Source organism: Drosophila mauritiana, chromosome 3R, assembly GCF_004382145.1.
Source record: "Drosophila mauritiana strain mau12 chromosome 3R, ASM438214v1, whole genome shotgun sequence".
NCBI lineage: Eukaryota > Metazoa > Arthropoda > Insecta > Diptera > Drosophilidae > Drosophila > Drosophila mauritiana.
The window spans coordinates 5771197-5786248 of NC_046670.1; the positions used below are offsets into that span (position 1 = coordinate 5771197).

Below are 15052 nucleotides of genomic sequence, written 5' to 3' on the forward strand. Positions count from 1 at the left end.
AACTTGCGGTCTTTCGGTGGGAGTGAGCAAAAAGAAAATCCGCACAATAGAAAAATTTGAATATTTGAGTATGGCACTAGAAGAGGTGCCTATAAGTATGCAATAAAACATTTTATTTGGAATATTCCATTTGAAAGGTAACTATTTTTAGGAATTTTATATGTGGTTTTTGAACTGTGAACTATCCATCACGCCTGAAATGTCTTTGAATGAATAGTATTCCCCACAGGACTTGCAGGACTACGTGTTTTTAGTGAAATTTTACCACAAGTGGACACACACAGTTGATATAATGACATTTCTTTGTGTGTACACCATCTTGGCATAATTTTTGGCTGTGATTTAAATAAGGTTCGAGACGGCTGGCGATAATGGCAATCGAGCGTATTGGCCTGCATTCCGCTGGGTGTGTGAGTGTGCGAGTGTGTGTGCGGGGGGCCAAGTGGATTTTCTTGTACAAGGACTCCCAAATGCGAGTGTGTGTATACTTATGTGGCAGTGTGGTGGTGTGGCGGTGTGGCGCTTTTTATGGTATTTAAAATTGAACGGAATTTATTGCTGACACCCTAATAAAATTAACATTGAAATGGCAATTTGAGGCGGCAATAAGAATCAGCAGCCGAAGTATCAGTATCTGAATCGACGTGGGGAAAGTCTGAGAAAGTTGTCACACACCCACGCACACCAGCACACCAGGACACACGCATATCTAATCAATTTATCGTTCAATAATAGTCAAGCCAGTGGATACATGTGATGGTTATGGGCGGATGTGCCCCAGCAGCCACTTTGACAAATCGCGAGGCGTGAAAAAAGTGGCGAAAAAATTAAAGCCCGGCCGTCAAAGTGATTTCGAACTTTCTAACAGGCAGTCAGCTCCTTGAGTCCCTGAAATATCCTGCGGAAAGCGGTCTGGAGCCCATTTATTTCCCCCAAAGCAACCGCATCCTATCAGCTCCTATGGCTCTTTGTATTTTCTCGCCGAGGGTGTCGCACGCTAAATAAATTGAAATGACTTCGTAATTGTATTTGTGACTCTGGCTAAATTAATCTAACTAGTTCGCATGCCGGATCATCGCTCGTGTGGAACCAATTTCTGAATTCCTGAAACAAGGACCTCGTCGCCCACCGCCGAAAAGACGAAAGTCGAACAAAGCACCGTAAAACCAAAAGCTTGTTTTTCAATTGAACCCACCCAAAGTGGCCAACGTGGATGTTTTGGCCACGCCGTCCGGTGGGGTGGCCAACTGGCTTTGTGTGAAACCCCTCGAATTCGAAATTGACATGTCGATGGTCATGTCCCACAGTCATGTCCCTTTAATTGACCATTGAATGGCAATTAAGCCAGGGGCTATTTTTGGGTCAGCGTTAGTGCGGCTGCATTAGCGTCGCCTTCTTCTCTTCCCCACCGAATTAGCCACATTAGTACGGGCTAAAGCTTCTTAAATATGTTTTGGGGCTACTGCAGAGTTGGAAAAAGTACAAAACTTTCTACACAGCGAGGAATCGGACACTAAAAATACAAATCTAAGCCAAAGATAACGCTATAGTCAATTTCCTTGACTATCAGATACCCATTAATCAGCTAGTGGGGAGATATTTAAGCAGTTTTTCGGAAAAGCAATAGAAATTAGAAAGTAAAATAGTAAATCTAGACCTTCACATGCTAAGAAATTTTTCGAGCACGATATAAAATTTAATAGATTTTTAATTTAAACAAAAATGTGGCTATAGTATATTTCAGCCAGTTTTTTACATGATTTTTCACCGAGTGAATAGTTGCGCAGAGTCAGCTTGGGCAGCCAGGAATTTAAATTGAAAGTGCTGACTGATTCGGCACGCTATTTGGAATTACATTTTTATGGCGCGGATTCCAAAGTCGGCCATTTCCTATGCGACTTTTGGATCTGATTGCTCTCTGTGAGCTTTGCTGCAAGGAGTCAAGGATGTTGGCTCTGCCATCCAGCTTTAACTCCTTTGTCCGTCCTGTCCGATTTCACTTATTTATGCGACTGCGACGGGAAAACCCTCCTTTTCCCATCTCAACTGTTTGCCTCCAACTGGATACTGCGTACTCTTAACTGTAACTGCCACCGTTTGTCTGTCTTTTCTGTTAGTACGTCTTTGTTTGTTTGTTTGTTTGTCCGCAATAAGTAAGCTAAACGTTCAAACAATGGCCAGCGAACTGGGCTTACAGCAAAGGGCCAGAAAATAGTGGGGTTTTAATGAAGCATGAAGGAATAAATGAAATGCAATGTATGATTCGTAAAACAACAAATACTGATTAATATTTAAACGGAATAACATTTAAGATACACATTCTGTATAATCAAAAAAATTTATTGTATGAAGCCATAGAATCTTAGATTGTTAGACTAAGCTGTAAGTTCATGTATGTATAAATGTACACAGTTGCGTATGGGTCGGTCGTTCAACTAATGTTTTTCTAAAGCTAGAATTCTTTATCTGGCGGGAGAATGTGCCTGCTGTTTTCAAGTCGTTCAAGTTGCTCATTCGCCCTGTCCGCCCAGCCCCTCGCCCCCTGCTCCAACTCGCCTGACGAATGTAATTTTATAGCGGAGCTTGTTGCTGCAAGAATTTACCCAAGACCCCGGCATTGATAAGCCATTGGCCCGGGAAGGCTTTTATCGCCGGACCCCGCACAGAGTGGCCAAAGATGCGACTGCCCACGGACTTTGGCACCGCCATGGCCAACGCCACATCACCATTGCCATCACCATCGCCATCGCCGCGGGCCGGGAAACTCTGCAGCTGGTCTCGCTGCGCTCCCCGTATTGGCCATACCTTCTGGGACTTGTTTGTCTATTTGCCCGCGATGGGAATTCATACAGCACACATTCTGCACAGACCGATGGGCGGACAGTCAGTCGGTGGGTCATATAGCGCAGATAGCACTAGCTATTGTTTTACGATCTCTTGTATATTGTAAATAGAATAGAGGAATAGAGGGGACATTGACTCAACTAGAAAGTACCTCGCGAATTTTCGATTAATATCTCTCAAAGATTTTTGAAATACTCTCAAATGCTGTACTATATAATCAATATTAAAATGTTCACCAAAAGAGATTTACTTATGTAAATAATATGACGACCATAAGCCAGTGTCATGCTAATCAATCATGCTAATCAAGTTATCATGTTTTAATTTTAAGTGTATGTTTTAGGTTTTAATTATTGGTATATCTCCATTAAATCCATAACTAAACCGATATTCCCTAGCATACTCTGGGGAAACTCCAACATGCCCCGAGCTAAAGACACTTTAATTGCTTCGATTCGCGAAATATTCAGTGTTCACTGTGTGTTTGTATCTTTGTGTGCTTAGCGTATCATGTGGCATTTGAATATGGACCACTAATGCGTATTTAACATTTGGCCAACCTTGAAAGTTATCGCATTTCGCAGAGCCAACTGGGAATGGCTCCCAGTTCGATACCCATACGTTTAGTTCAAGAATGCAATAAGCTGGCATGTGTGGTATTTTAAGACCTTTCGCAGGAATGGGCTGCACTCTGTGTCCTTCTTTCTGCGGTCGACTTCGTCCCCGTCATTTCCGATGCGCATATTGAAAAATGGCTCTTGCCGCACTTCCGCCGCAGAATTATTGAGCGGTGCGTGGCACCGCATCGTTAACTTGGCCCTAACTCGCATCCTGCCGCCAACTGAAGTGGCTGTTAAGCAAACTTGGGCGTTCCCCAGTCCGCCTTTGACATTCCCATGCCTTTGGCTGCACTCTCCTTTTGGTGTTTCACTTAATTTGTCATCGTGACACTGACGCCCACCGCCGGTTGGGGGGCGTGGCCCTGCTGCTGACGTCAGCCGAAGGAGCGAAGGGTAATTCACCCGGAGTCCTCGAAGAGTGACGAATGGGGGAGCCAAGCTTCGACCTGTCAGCGTCTAATGAGTGGAACTTAAAACTGCATTAAGCTGAGCCACCGATGAGTCCGCTGATAATTCCGTAGACAAGTGCCAAGTGCTTGGACTTGGCAATTGTCGCCTTTTATTGGCTGAAATTTTTATGAGCTGCCTGCATAGTTAACCGCTGGCTGACTTTCACTTTTGGCCCTGCCAAATGTTTTACGAGTTCAGCGACCCTTGGCCGCCTCCACCAACACGCCATCCGGTGGCTTAATATGCAAACACAACATTATAATGACCGCAGGACACAAATGGAAATGGACGCGTGTACGGCTGCTGGTTTTCGCTGTGTTTTTTTACGACTTTGCCCACCACGGCCACGAGTTTGCCAAGTGCGTAATGAAAAATGTATTTATTGTGGAATAAAAATATTTATCAGTAAATTAAACGCCCTGTCAGTCGTCTGGATCTATCCGCAGTGTCGTCTTCACTGCAGATTGCATGATGAAATTCCGGGGCGGTCGCAATCACCCAAGGAGCCCGATGCCAGCTGGCCAGCCCACTAAATTTAGAATTCGCGAGCCATCGACAAAAGTGTGCGGACAATAAATTCCAGCTCTCAGCGGGAATGAATCCGTTCCCGCGTTCTTACAGCATAAACCTAACGATTATGGCTGATGAAATATGCCGATCCTTAATGGGTTGGGAGCCCAGTTCTGGCCAAATAAATCGACGGTTGTCCAGGAACGAGTGCATCAAAACAATCGACTCCCAGTGAGCGGACAAACAAATAACCATATGGGGTTATTCACTTCCGCTTTTATTTATCAATGAGCAAACTGGAATAACATGTTAATGCGATCGAGGCGATACATTTTATTCAAAATATACTTAATATGAGCTGCTGATCGAGGAGCAGCAATCCAAAAATAAAGTAATAATAATAAATAATAAAGGTAACGAGGGACTAGGATACTATATTGTTTATTTATGGATGGAACATTGCTATAATCTGAAGTGAAGTGAAGTGGAGCTTACTACCTCATTTCCACATAAAAAGGTGCGATGTGAGGGAGTCCCGAATCTTTTCAACCGGTTTTTATTTGGCTTTCAATTGAGGCGCCTCTGCAGGCAATTAGAATTGCAAATGAAACTGCCCGAGAAGAGCCAAAAATACAATCCAGAACAACCAGCGCATCAGCTGAGCATCCGAGTACTGAGCATCTGAGCTGCTCAAAAATAAATGTGAAGGGAAGCCGATCCAAACGAGGATGAATCCGGAAATGGCACCAAGCTGCGGAACAAGTGGCCGGCGTTTCTGGAGGAATGGGTTCCCACCAGCTCCGCTCGCCAGGATTGCGTGGGTGCACACAGTTTTTCAATTTTGATGCGCCCAGAAACAATTCGAGAGTAATGACGAAGAAAGTTGTTACTCGGCGTGTGGCTCATTTGTCAGGGATTGGGATTTGGGCGAACTGGGCCTTCCTGGAGCGCAAAGACGGAGCGGGTTATAATCTAAACGGTTCGTGGAAAATAGGCATGCATAAATGTATATGTGAAGGAATGGCGTGAAAAATGGTCTGACAGTTTATTTAAAGAGGCTTGCCTATGAGTTTTCAGCAGCTCCTGTTGTTTCCTCCTTTTTTTTGTTTTTGAGCTTATAGTAGGAGGCATCGATTGATTTTTGATAGACGCAAACGCAGATGCCTCATCGCTTTAATTGCCCAAATCCAAATCAATAGACACGAACAGAACGGCTATAAATATATGCGCGGTCTTTCGGGTGCAGGTGTAATTGGAAATCAGGTGGGGATCACAGAACAGCCAAAACAATTGCGTTTAATTGGCCAATTGACTGGCAACATGTGCCATTAGGCAAAAATAAAGGAGTGACTTCCCGAGTAAGGCGGTGCTAATTGTTTAGTTAAGCGTGGCTGAATATAAATAGAACTTAATGAGGGAGCATATTTCCAAGTGGCCATATGGCCGCACTTTGCATGACAAATGAGGCGTTCTCATCGAGTGCCCCTCGCTACCCGACTGCCATCGTTTCTCAGGGGGCAAAGGTCGTGGAACGGGTTGACAAGGGTGCCGGAAAAGCTGGTCGGATGTCAACTTCGCTCCATCAATTCACTCCATACCATACCAAACCATACAAACTTTTCCCATTCAGCTTCATTCAGCTTTTCCCCGTATCATTTATCTGGAGGGCGCATAGACTTAATAACCCATTTGTTGGCTGATCTCGGAGTCATGACCCCGCAGGCATACAAATGGCCAATAAGACCTATCATAAACACCAGTCCAAAAGGCGAGACATATGCCGCCGTGCGGTAAAAAAAAAACAGAATGCAAAAAGCTGGGAAACGACCTTGCCGAGTGGCAAACATTTGGCTTCTAATTAAGCCGCGAAGCTCCGAGGGCAGGAAAACAGAGGTTCCCTCAAGGCAATGATTAAGAGGCCACGTACGGAGCACTACGGGGAACTACGGAGGAGTTGGTGGCCTTCCCCACCACAAATGTATGCGCGTGCTAATCAAATTGGGTCTAGTCCCCGTCTGCGAAGTGTATCTTTCGGGCGCAGGAGTGGCTTGTTTATCAGTAGTCTGCGCCTAATGTGTAAGTGTGCCAAAAGTGATTGCATAATTATGCAAATGCCCCGGCACAATGTACGTCTAATGAATTACTCAGACTTCTCCGCCAAAGGCCAAAAGTGATAGCCATGGTTCTTAGTCAGCACTGAAGAGGCTGAAAAGTAAACAGCCAGTTGTTCTGGAATGGTGAAATGTGGAAAGTGCGTGGGAGATTTTCCCCTCCCCCATGGCGGAGTTCTTTTTTCTCTTCGATAATGATTATACAATAATTTGTTATTGTGGCCATGGCTTTGTTTCCCGGGCGTTGGTAATTATACTTGACTTTGCGAGTCGCCGGGGAAGCGTTACGGACTAATCGAATTAGGCCAAAATCTGCGACAACAAGCGGGATAATTAACAGCCGTCGATTCCTCAACGCCACGTGCAGGATTCACTTATAATAACTGGGAGGAAGGAATTCTTTTATCAATCATCAAGCAGTTTCCCGGAAAATGAGCAGCTTTAATATCAAACCTCCTTAATTGAACTGAAATCTTGATAGATTTTCAAGCAATTAGTTTACTTCAGTTTTTAATCAATAAATCTCTGAATCTTATGCAGTGTTTCTAAATCTTTTTGGTAAGCCCTTCTAATTTTTTTCCGTGCACTAATAGTAACTGCGTTGACAGTAAATTAAACACGCATTACTGAAATCCCCGCTACAGATCCATAACCCTGCACGTGCCCCTTCAACAATTCATAATCGTTAAACTTAATCGCTGAGCTCATTTTGGCAGTGCCCCTTGTTTGTTTTTCCAAACATAAAGAAACCCACTCGCCAAAGTTCAATCGAGAATTTGGCCATAAAAAAGAATTAGCGCGCACCGAAAGTAAAAGTAAAAATGTAAACCAAATAAATACGAGGCGGGCACTAAAACTATATCGCCCGATAGATGGATAAATCATCAGTAGTGTCGATTTGGGTTAAGCAAACGCTGCACTGCAAATTCCGCCCAGCCCATCGAAAAATACCACCCCCTTTTGGGTGGTGAAAGACCCACCTTTTATTTGCATTGCGGGTGACAGTTGAGTTAAATTTTGAAAAAAAATTCACGCCGAGAATGGCGTGGCTGCTGTTTATTGTGGCTGAGTCAGTGAGTCGGTGAGCGGCCAAAACGGCGGGCATTTCTTATTCAGAAGGCGTCCCTGCGATTGCAAACGCGATCGCGATTGCTCCAAAAAAAAAATAAATACAAAACAAAATAAAGAAACAAAAGGAAAACAGAAATTCAAACTGATGTCAAGAAATCGAAAGGCGCCGCACACGCGTCTGGCAAATCAAATGGACAAGCCACTGACTTAATTTTCCCCTCATCTTCGGGCTTTTTTAGTGGACAGCTCCGACGTGTTTGACCGCATACTTTTCCTGATTTCGCCTGTTTTCCTACTCTGATTTCGTTGGCTTTTCTGGCATTTCCAGCAGTGCGTCGTAATTAGGCAAAAAACGAGGCGGCCAGATAGAAAATCGCAACACGAAAGACGAGCGCATAAATCACAATTCATACTCTCGCATAAATAAAGACATTTGATTTGGAACTGGGCCTCGAGATGATGGGTCCGCCCGTCTGTCCGTCTGTCCGTCTGTCTGTTGACCAAAATAGCAAAGCCCAATCAACTTGTGATGCAGGCGGAAAATTCTTAAAACGATATGCCGGCCTCGCTGGCGTATACGCAATAAATTTTCATATTTCTTATGCCGCTCGCTCTCTCTTATCCGATTTGGCCCCCAAGCTCGTTGGGCTGTGAGCGATATAATGGCTACGGATTTGGCCGCTACTTCTGGGGGGCTGGGCCACGCCCACGCGTGACTTCCCGATGCGGCGAATTTTATAAACAAGCTCCACTGAGCCGGGTTAATTCGACCTGGGTGCGTATTAAATATGTTTGGCATTAGGTTTGCGCGGCAATACGAACGGTAAACAAAAGGCCAAAAAGAGCGCCAACAGATGTTGCATTTATTTAATGAGCCGACGATGGGCGCGCTCTGGGCGGGTGGTGGTATCAATGGGGTGTTGGAAATGTGTTCTTAAGCAAATAAAAACCCATATTTATACAACTTATTCGCCTATTTCTGGACTAGCAGCACTGGCGGCTGGGAACGTGAGCCTACAAAATGAGTTCAAAAATTCTGCGACACCGCCTGGGGGCTTCGAGTGGGGCTCAAGGTCACTGCGAAGGGAGCGGGAGTTCGGGGCGAGAAATTCAAGAAGCTCAGTTCGCCACACATTTCGAGTGCGGTTTCAAGTTCCCACTCGAAATTATCACGATCTTGATCATCGAAACCATAGCGATGAGCAAGATGAGGACGATCATGACTTGGCGGTTGCGTACGCTCAATAGTGGCGTTAATTTGTCAATGTTTATGTTTTGAAATCAATATTATCAGCAAAATAAACATTATTAATAACGATGCTTGAGTTGCGGTTCAGTGGATAGTCGGGGCTATTGGGAAAAACATACAGAACCATGGAAACGCGTATGCAAATGCCGGCAAGTCGTTTGTTTCCATTTATTCGATCAAAAAGTTAATGTGGCAGTCTATATTAACACAGAGGTGGGATTCTAAAGTACTCGAAAGTTACCTAACTATCTTATGCTTTTCTTTTCAAATATTTTATATTTATGATGTATCAAGAATAGTTCTTAATTAAAGGGCAAGGCCTGCACAACGGATATTCGAGGCAGATAACCGGTTATCTGCTTGCATATGGGCCAATTTACTTTTCAAATTATCAAGAGCATATGACTTTCATTCAATATCATTATCATCACCATAAAACCATAACACCATCACTTTGTTGACACACCACAGGTGGGAAAACTTACCACTTACCAGCGGCGGAAACTCAAGATCGCCGGGGAATATAGATCGGGAATGTGGAACTGGTGCGTCGGCCCCCGCGAAATGCCTGCGGTGGCAAGTGCATTAATTTCCGATGTCAAACTTCACGGCAACACTTAACGAAATACTTTTTTATGTTTTGCATGTAATTAAAAGCATTAACACGACGCCGCCGACAACCGCAGCCAGCTGACATCGGCGTTGACACTAATGGCAGCGGAGAAGTGCAGTCCGTTCGCTTGGAGAACCAGAGGCGTCACCCACAAAGACGATAATATATCGTATATATGCCGAGATGCACCTGTCACCCCAGACGCGTAAGTTCTATTTTTCCAAAATTTCGAATCCGAAACTTTCTTTCGACGCGCAATGGGGCAAATGATCCGGCCAACCGCTCGACGTCAGGTTTTCCAAAAGACTAACAACGCGGTTTTCTAGCAAACAATTTTCATACGCCGTGTTTGCCGGCATGGCCAAAACAACTGCCAAAAGCTCTTGGCTGGAATCGGAAAAGCTCCCATTTCAAGCTAGCCGAGAGCTTTCCCGCCCGGCTTTCCCTTCGCCAATTTGTCATTTTGGCGCGAAAAGCACTCGATGGGGCTTTAGTGAATGGAGCACCAAAGCGCGCTGGCAATTGGACATTGTCCGGATCGGGGGAGTGCGTAGAATTACGGGGTAATCGCTACCACCGAGGTCTATGACGCAACCTGAATGAAGTGCCCGTAAGTGCTGGTACAATTGCAAGCACAAGCAACACAGGGTGCTCCTGGTTAGACTAGTTACACATATGCTATATAATGAATAAAACATGTATTTTTCGTGGATAACTTCAACTAACACATAGGAAATAAAAATGATTTTAGTACATATAAATTAAATAATAAAATAATAAATATTACTTATCAATAACTCACTATTAGTTGGTAATTATCGATACGGTCAGCACTATAAATCCAGCGAGAGGAGAAGAAGCGAGCGAGTAGCGATGGGTTGATAATCAGGATTCTAGTTCGGTGATCATAACCTTACGGGACAAAAACCAAACAATTTAAAATATGTAAATATATACAAATATATATATATACAGTTATATAAAAAATTGCTTTTTTGCCCGTAGAAGGAGTCAATGCCTTGTGAGATGAACTACCCATCAATCCCATCGACAAAGGCCAACCCAAATCCTGAGCAAAGTTTAACTAATCCTTTTCAAAAAGTAAGAGAAATGAGCGTTGGATATAGAAGATATATGCATGGTAAAGTCCTATCTTTTTGTACAACAACCTTGTCATTCAAAGACGCTACTTTACCCTTACCTTTCCGAATACCATTTCCACACAATCGCTAATTTAACGTTAAAAGGACTTACGAAGCTCTCAATTAATGGGCTACCATAATTCAGAACAACTTTGTTAATAGTAAGTGGCTTTGAGTACCATAACTAATCGCAGCTATTTAGCAACAATAAATCACTTATTCTTATCATTTAGAAGCGATGCACTTATGTTTTATTTCTTCGAACTAAAGAAAGGAGTCAATAAACAAATTGGTAAATAATTTAGATTCTTAATTTAATAAAATTGAAATTTGAACTAATCGTTTTTTTCCTAGATCATTAATCCTTTTTAGAAACTAGGGGATAATAACACCGAAATATTTTTTGTATAACATCAATTAAGCATAAACCGTATATTCTTTATGTATTTAATTTTATTTCAATAAGCACGCAAGTGTATAAGGATAGGATAAGCTAAGGATTTTATTGGATTGAAACTGTTGCTTTGTGTGTTTATGACCTTCCCCACACACTTATAAATGTTAGTCTAACCAAAAAGAGCTACTTTGAACATATGGTCAAGAAAACTTTGTATTCCATTGAATTACTATCTAATCGGATGGTCTACCGTTTCACGAAAACAGTAAACGGAATTTCCTTCTTGATTCTGTTGAGCCGACTCAACATTAACTGTAGAAATGATCGACGGGCTTTTATCAGGGCAATAAGCAACCAAATGAGCAATCAAAATATTATTGCTCGTTGGGATTTCCCAAGCCCCAGACACTTGGCTCCTTCGGTTTTCGGAATTCAATCAGATATGCACTTGCAAGAGGCCTTTTGACTTGGCTGCAGATAACCGAACACTTGGCTAAGAAACCTCTTCGTCTTTATTAATTCAAGTGAATATTGCTAATCGCCATTTATTAGTATAAATATCAATCATCAAAGTTCAGTTAAAACCCACTCAAACATGATGAGTCACGTTCTGATCAACTGACAAGGAGTCTTCATGCTCATAATGCGTGTTTTAGCAAGATTGATTGATTGATTCCTTGGATCCATTAATGGGTAGGGTTAAGAAAACTACGTTCGAGTTAGGATATCTGTGGGGATCGATTAAGATCTGTGGGGAATGGGTTTATCTAAGGTATATTCGATAAGAAGCAGTTTGTATAGGGTAGATAAATCCTCATCGATCCCTGGACTTCACTTAAATGAGCTTAGTCCATAAAATATTTGTATAACTCTACAGCTTAGTTAGGGAAGCTATTCCCTTTTTCATGACCCATATTTCGTTTGAAGATATTCAAAACAAGCATTTTAATTAAAATAAACTTTTCATTGTTTTATTTTTAATACTACATGTAAGTATAAATAATATTCTATATTAATTTTTGTTTGTTCAATTTGCCTAAGAAGTTTCGTTTCTTTCGCAAGTCTGCAGTTGAGTTTTGCTTTCTAGTGGAGGAGCTGTTGCCAATGTGCTGTCATTTGCAGGATCGATGGCAGCGCTGGATTCTGGAGCTTGCTTTTCGAGGTCAAGAGGTGATGGGATTTCCTCTTTAGATGGCTCAGCAGCCTGCACCTTAGGCTGGGGAGCTGGTCTTCGGTTCGGCAGGATCAGAGTCTCCAGACCGCCGCAAGGAGCTTCGATCAAAATGTACATGACATAAGCGAGGAGGACCGAGAACCCGAAGTCTTGCCAAAAACGGAGCATCTGTTGATGAAAATAATTCACTGTAGCTGATAACTTTAAAGGAAAGACGGATAAAACTCACAATGTCGTAGTTTGAGAAGTAGGTGTTCACCCTCGTGCGCCCAGCATTAAGGTTCTGGATGAACAGATGGCCCATGTAGACGCAGAACGAGAGCTTGGACAGGGGCTGCCACAATGGTGATGTGAGGAAGGAGTTGGCCAATCCACCATATCCTTGCATGCAGGCAAAGACCACCCAACTCAGACCCAAGGGCCAGGCGATCCGGGAGAGCGATACGTAGAAGGCCTCATTAACGGATGGAAGGGTTTTGGTCTTGCCCAATCCATAAGGATACATCGCAAAAATGCAGGTGAAAAGAAGGGCCAAACAGGTGATCCAGCCAACCCAGACAGCAGGTCGACTCAGCTTGATTGCTTTTCCACGGATCGTATGCAGGAAATAACCGAACAGGAAACCAACTAGCCAGCCGGAAGCCCGGTTGTGGGTATAGTGATCGAGGTCTTCAGAGTAATCATCTGGTCCGCCACCACCACCGCCGCTGACCCTAAATGTTTGTAGTCAGGGTTAATAGTTATACTAAAATCTGCTCCAATGTTAAAGTTAATACTTACAAAGAGTAATTGTTAATCACTATAATGCTGAATAAGTAGGCAGCGAGACCCAACAAAAGCAGCAGAACGACTGCTGCTCCTTTCTTGCCCCACTTGTACACAATAATCAGGAGGATGGGTGAAATGATATACAGTTGCATATCGATGGCTAGGTACCATGTTTGAGCCAGACACTGATAGAATCGAAGGAATAGTTATCACAGTGCGACCATACAACTAATGCGGACTTACCTCGGAATCGGTGGCGTAGTTCTGAATGTAGAGCAGGGTCCAATACCAGTTACCTTCGCACCTATCGTAGCTATCAAAGTTCCAGTTGCCGTACAGCGGACCGTCGCCCAAATGGGGCAGTAACTTCCAGTAGAGCAATATTGATACTGCCACGATGGGCGTTAGGCGAAGATAGCGATGGAGGTACATCAGTGGAATATTCAGCTTTCCCTTGGCCCTATAATTATGCTAGACTGTGGATCGGACGGGGATAAATTGGAAAGGCGACTTACTTTTCCATCGAACGTAGGGCCACCATCGCAACCAGGAGTCCGCTTATGAAGAAAAATGAGTCCACTGCAAAAACGCCCTCCTGAATTACTTCTTTAAACGGTGTCTTGGCCCACTAAGGAATGACTAATGTTAGCAATCTAATCGCGATTAAGAGGCTTTCTCGCTACCCACAGCATACACGTCGTAAAGGTTGATGTTCGGCGATGTGATGGCAATGATATAGTCGTGACCGAAGCACACCCAGATCAAGGACATTCCTCGCAATCCATGGAGGCACTCAATCACATTGGGGTTGGGTTTGGTGGTGATGCGGAATAGCGATCGTGAGTTAGCACGTGCAGAGAAAACCTTCAGAACAGCAGGCAGTTTTTCTGCAAATATGGGTATTAAAACTTATTCTGCCAAATAAGTGCAGTCTATTTACTTTGATCCTCACACAGGAAGTAGTCGTAAAATGTGGAAATAATCACTGCGGCTCCGAACACGGATAAAATAACGCTGTAAATTAGGATTGTAGTTTAAGTATGTAAAAGCAAAGTAAAAATTAATCTTACATTGCGGCAATGGCACCTCCATCGTAGGCGTCACGCTCGGAAGTCTTGCAGGAGTTTTCACTGACCAAATTCTGGTTGGCATTGAGTTCCAAGCCAACCAATTGCTTCAGGACTCGTCGCAGAAGTGTGTCCATATTAGTGGCCGAGCAGGAAGCGGGAAAACAAACCGCCGTCTGGACATTCATCATCCTGCCAACGTTTCCCAGCAGTTGCTGCAGCGGCAGACTGGCCAGGCAGTACTTTCCCAGGATAGTCGAGCCCGATACCGCGGACTGTTCGATGCCAATGCACTCGTCGTAGTGACCCAGATCCTTGAGATGTCCCTTCAGGATGCCAGCGGGTATGGATCCCCAGGCGTCAATCACTGCGCAGAAAGTCCTTAATACCTCTTTCACCCACTTTTCGACCCCCCTGCCCTCCACTTACTTCTGTAGGCCCAAAGGCTGCCACTGGTCAATCCGGCGGTGAGCTGAGCAAAGTCCGCATAGCACTGAAGATCTGAGACTGTGGGAAGTCTTCCTTCGGGCACCAGGTCGTCCAGGGTTACATTTTTGTAATGACCAAAAAACTGCTCCGACAAATGACGAACTTTGTTCAGACGCTGGTAATCCTGTGCATCAAGTTCGATGCCTGGATTTATTTCCGGGCCAAAATCAAGGGCACTGGTTACGGCCAGGCCAAGAATAAGTGTTATTACTGAGACTTTGCCCATCTCTGTGGACGTTCAACTACCGAATAATTGGCATCCGGACTAGAGCAACCCTTTTTATAAGCGATGTCTGGTGCTGGTCTGCGATAAGGATTAGTAATATATGGGCACTTTTGATTAGCCCATTTTTTGTACGTTAACGTGACTGTGCAACATCGGAAATGGCTTCCAATATAATCAGGTATTTTATAATTTTGATTAACATCATTCAAGAATGTTTTGTTTTTGCATATTATGGGGGTCGAAGTGCGATTATCTTATCGATGGCTAACGATTCGGCCGACAAAGTATTCCATCTGCATACATCTGAAGCAAACAACAACC

General features: G+C 43.7%; 1 protein-coding gene across 1 annotated transcript; it reads right to left on the minus strand.

The window, feature by feature from the left end:
• Positions 1-12043: 12043 nt before the first annotated feature.
• Positions 12044-14731, minus strand: LOC117145662 (nose resistant to fluoxetine protein 6). The gene is made up of 9 exons (XM_033311394.1): positions 14446-14731; positions 14020-14383; positions 13890-13963; positions 13637-13836; positions 13465-13577; positions 13193-13409; positions 12962-13134; positions 12411-12894; positions 12044-12349 (listed from the first exon to the last, which is right to left on the minus strand). Exons 1-9 carry the CDS (start codon positions 14729-14731, stop codon positions 12044-12046), a joined length of 2217 nt encoding a protein of 738 aa, XP_033167285.1.
• Between the last annotated feature and the right edge of the window lie 321 nt (positions 14732-15052).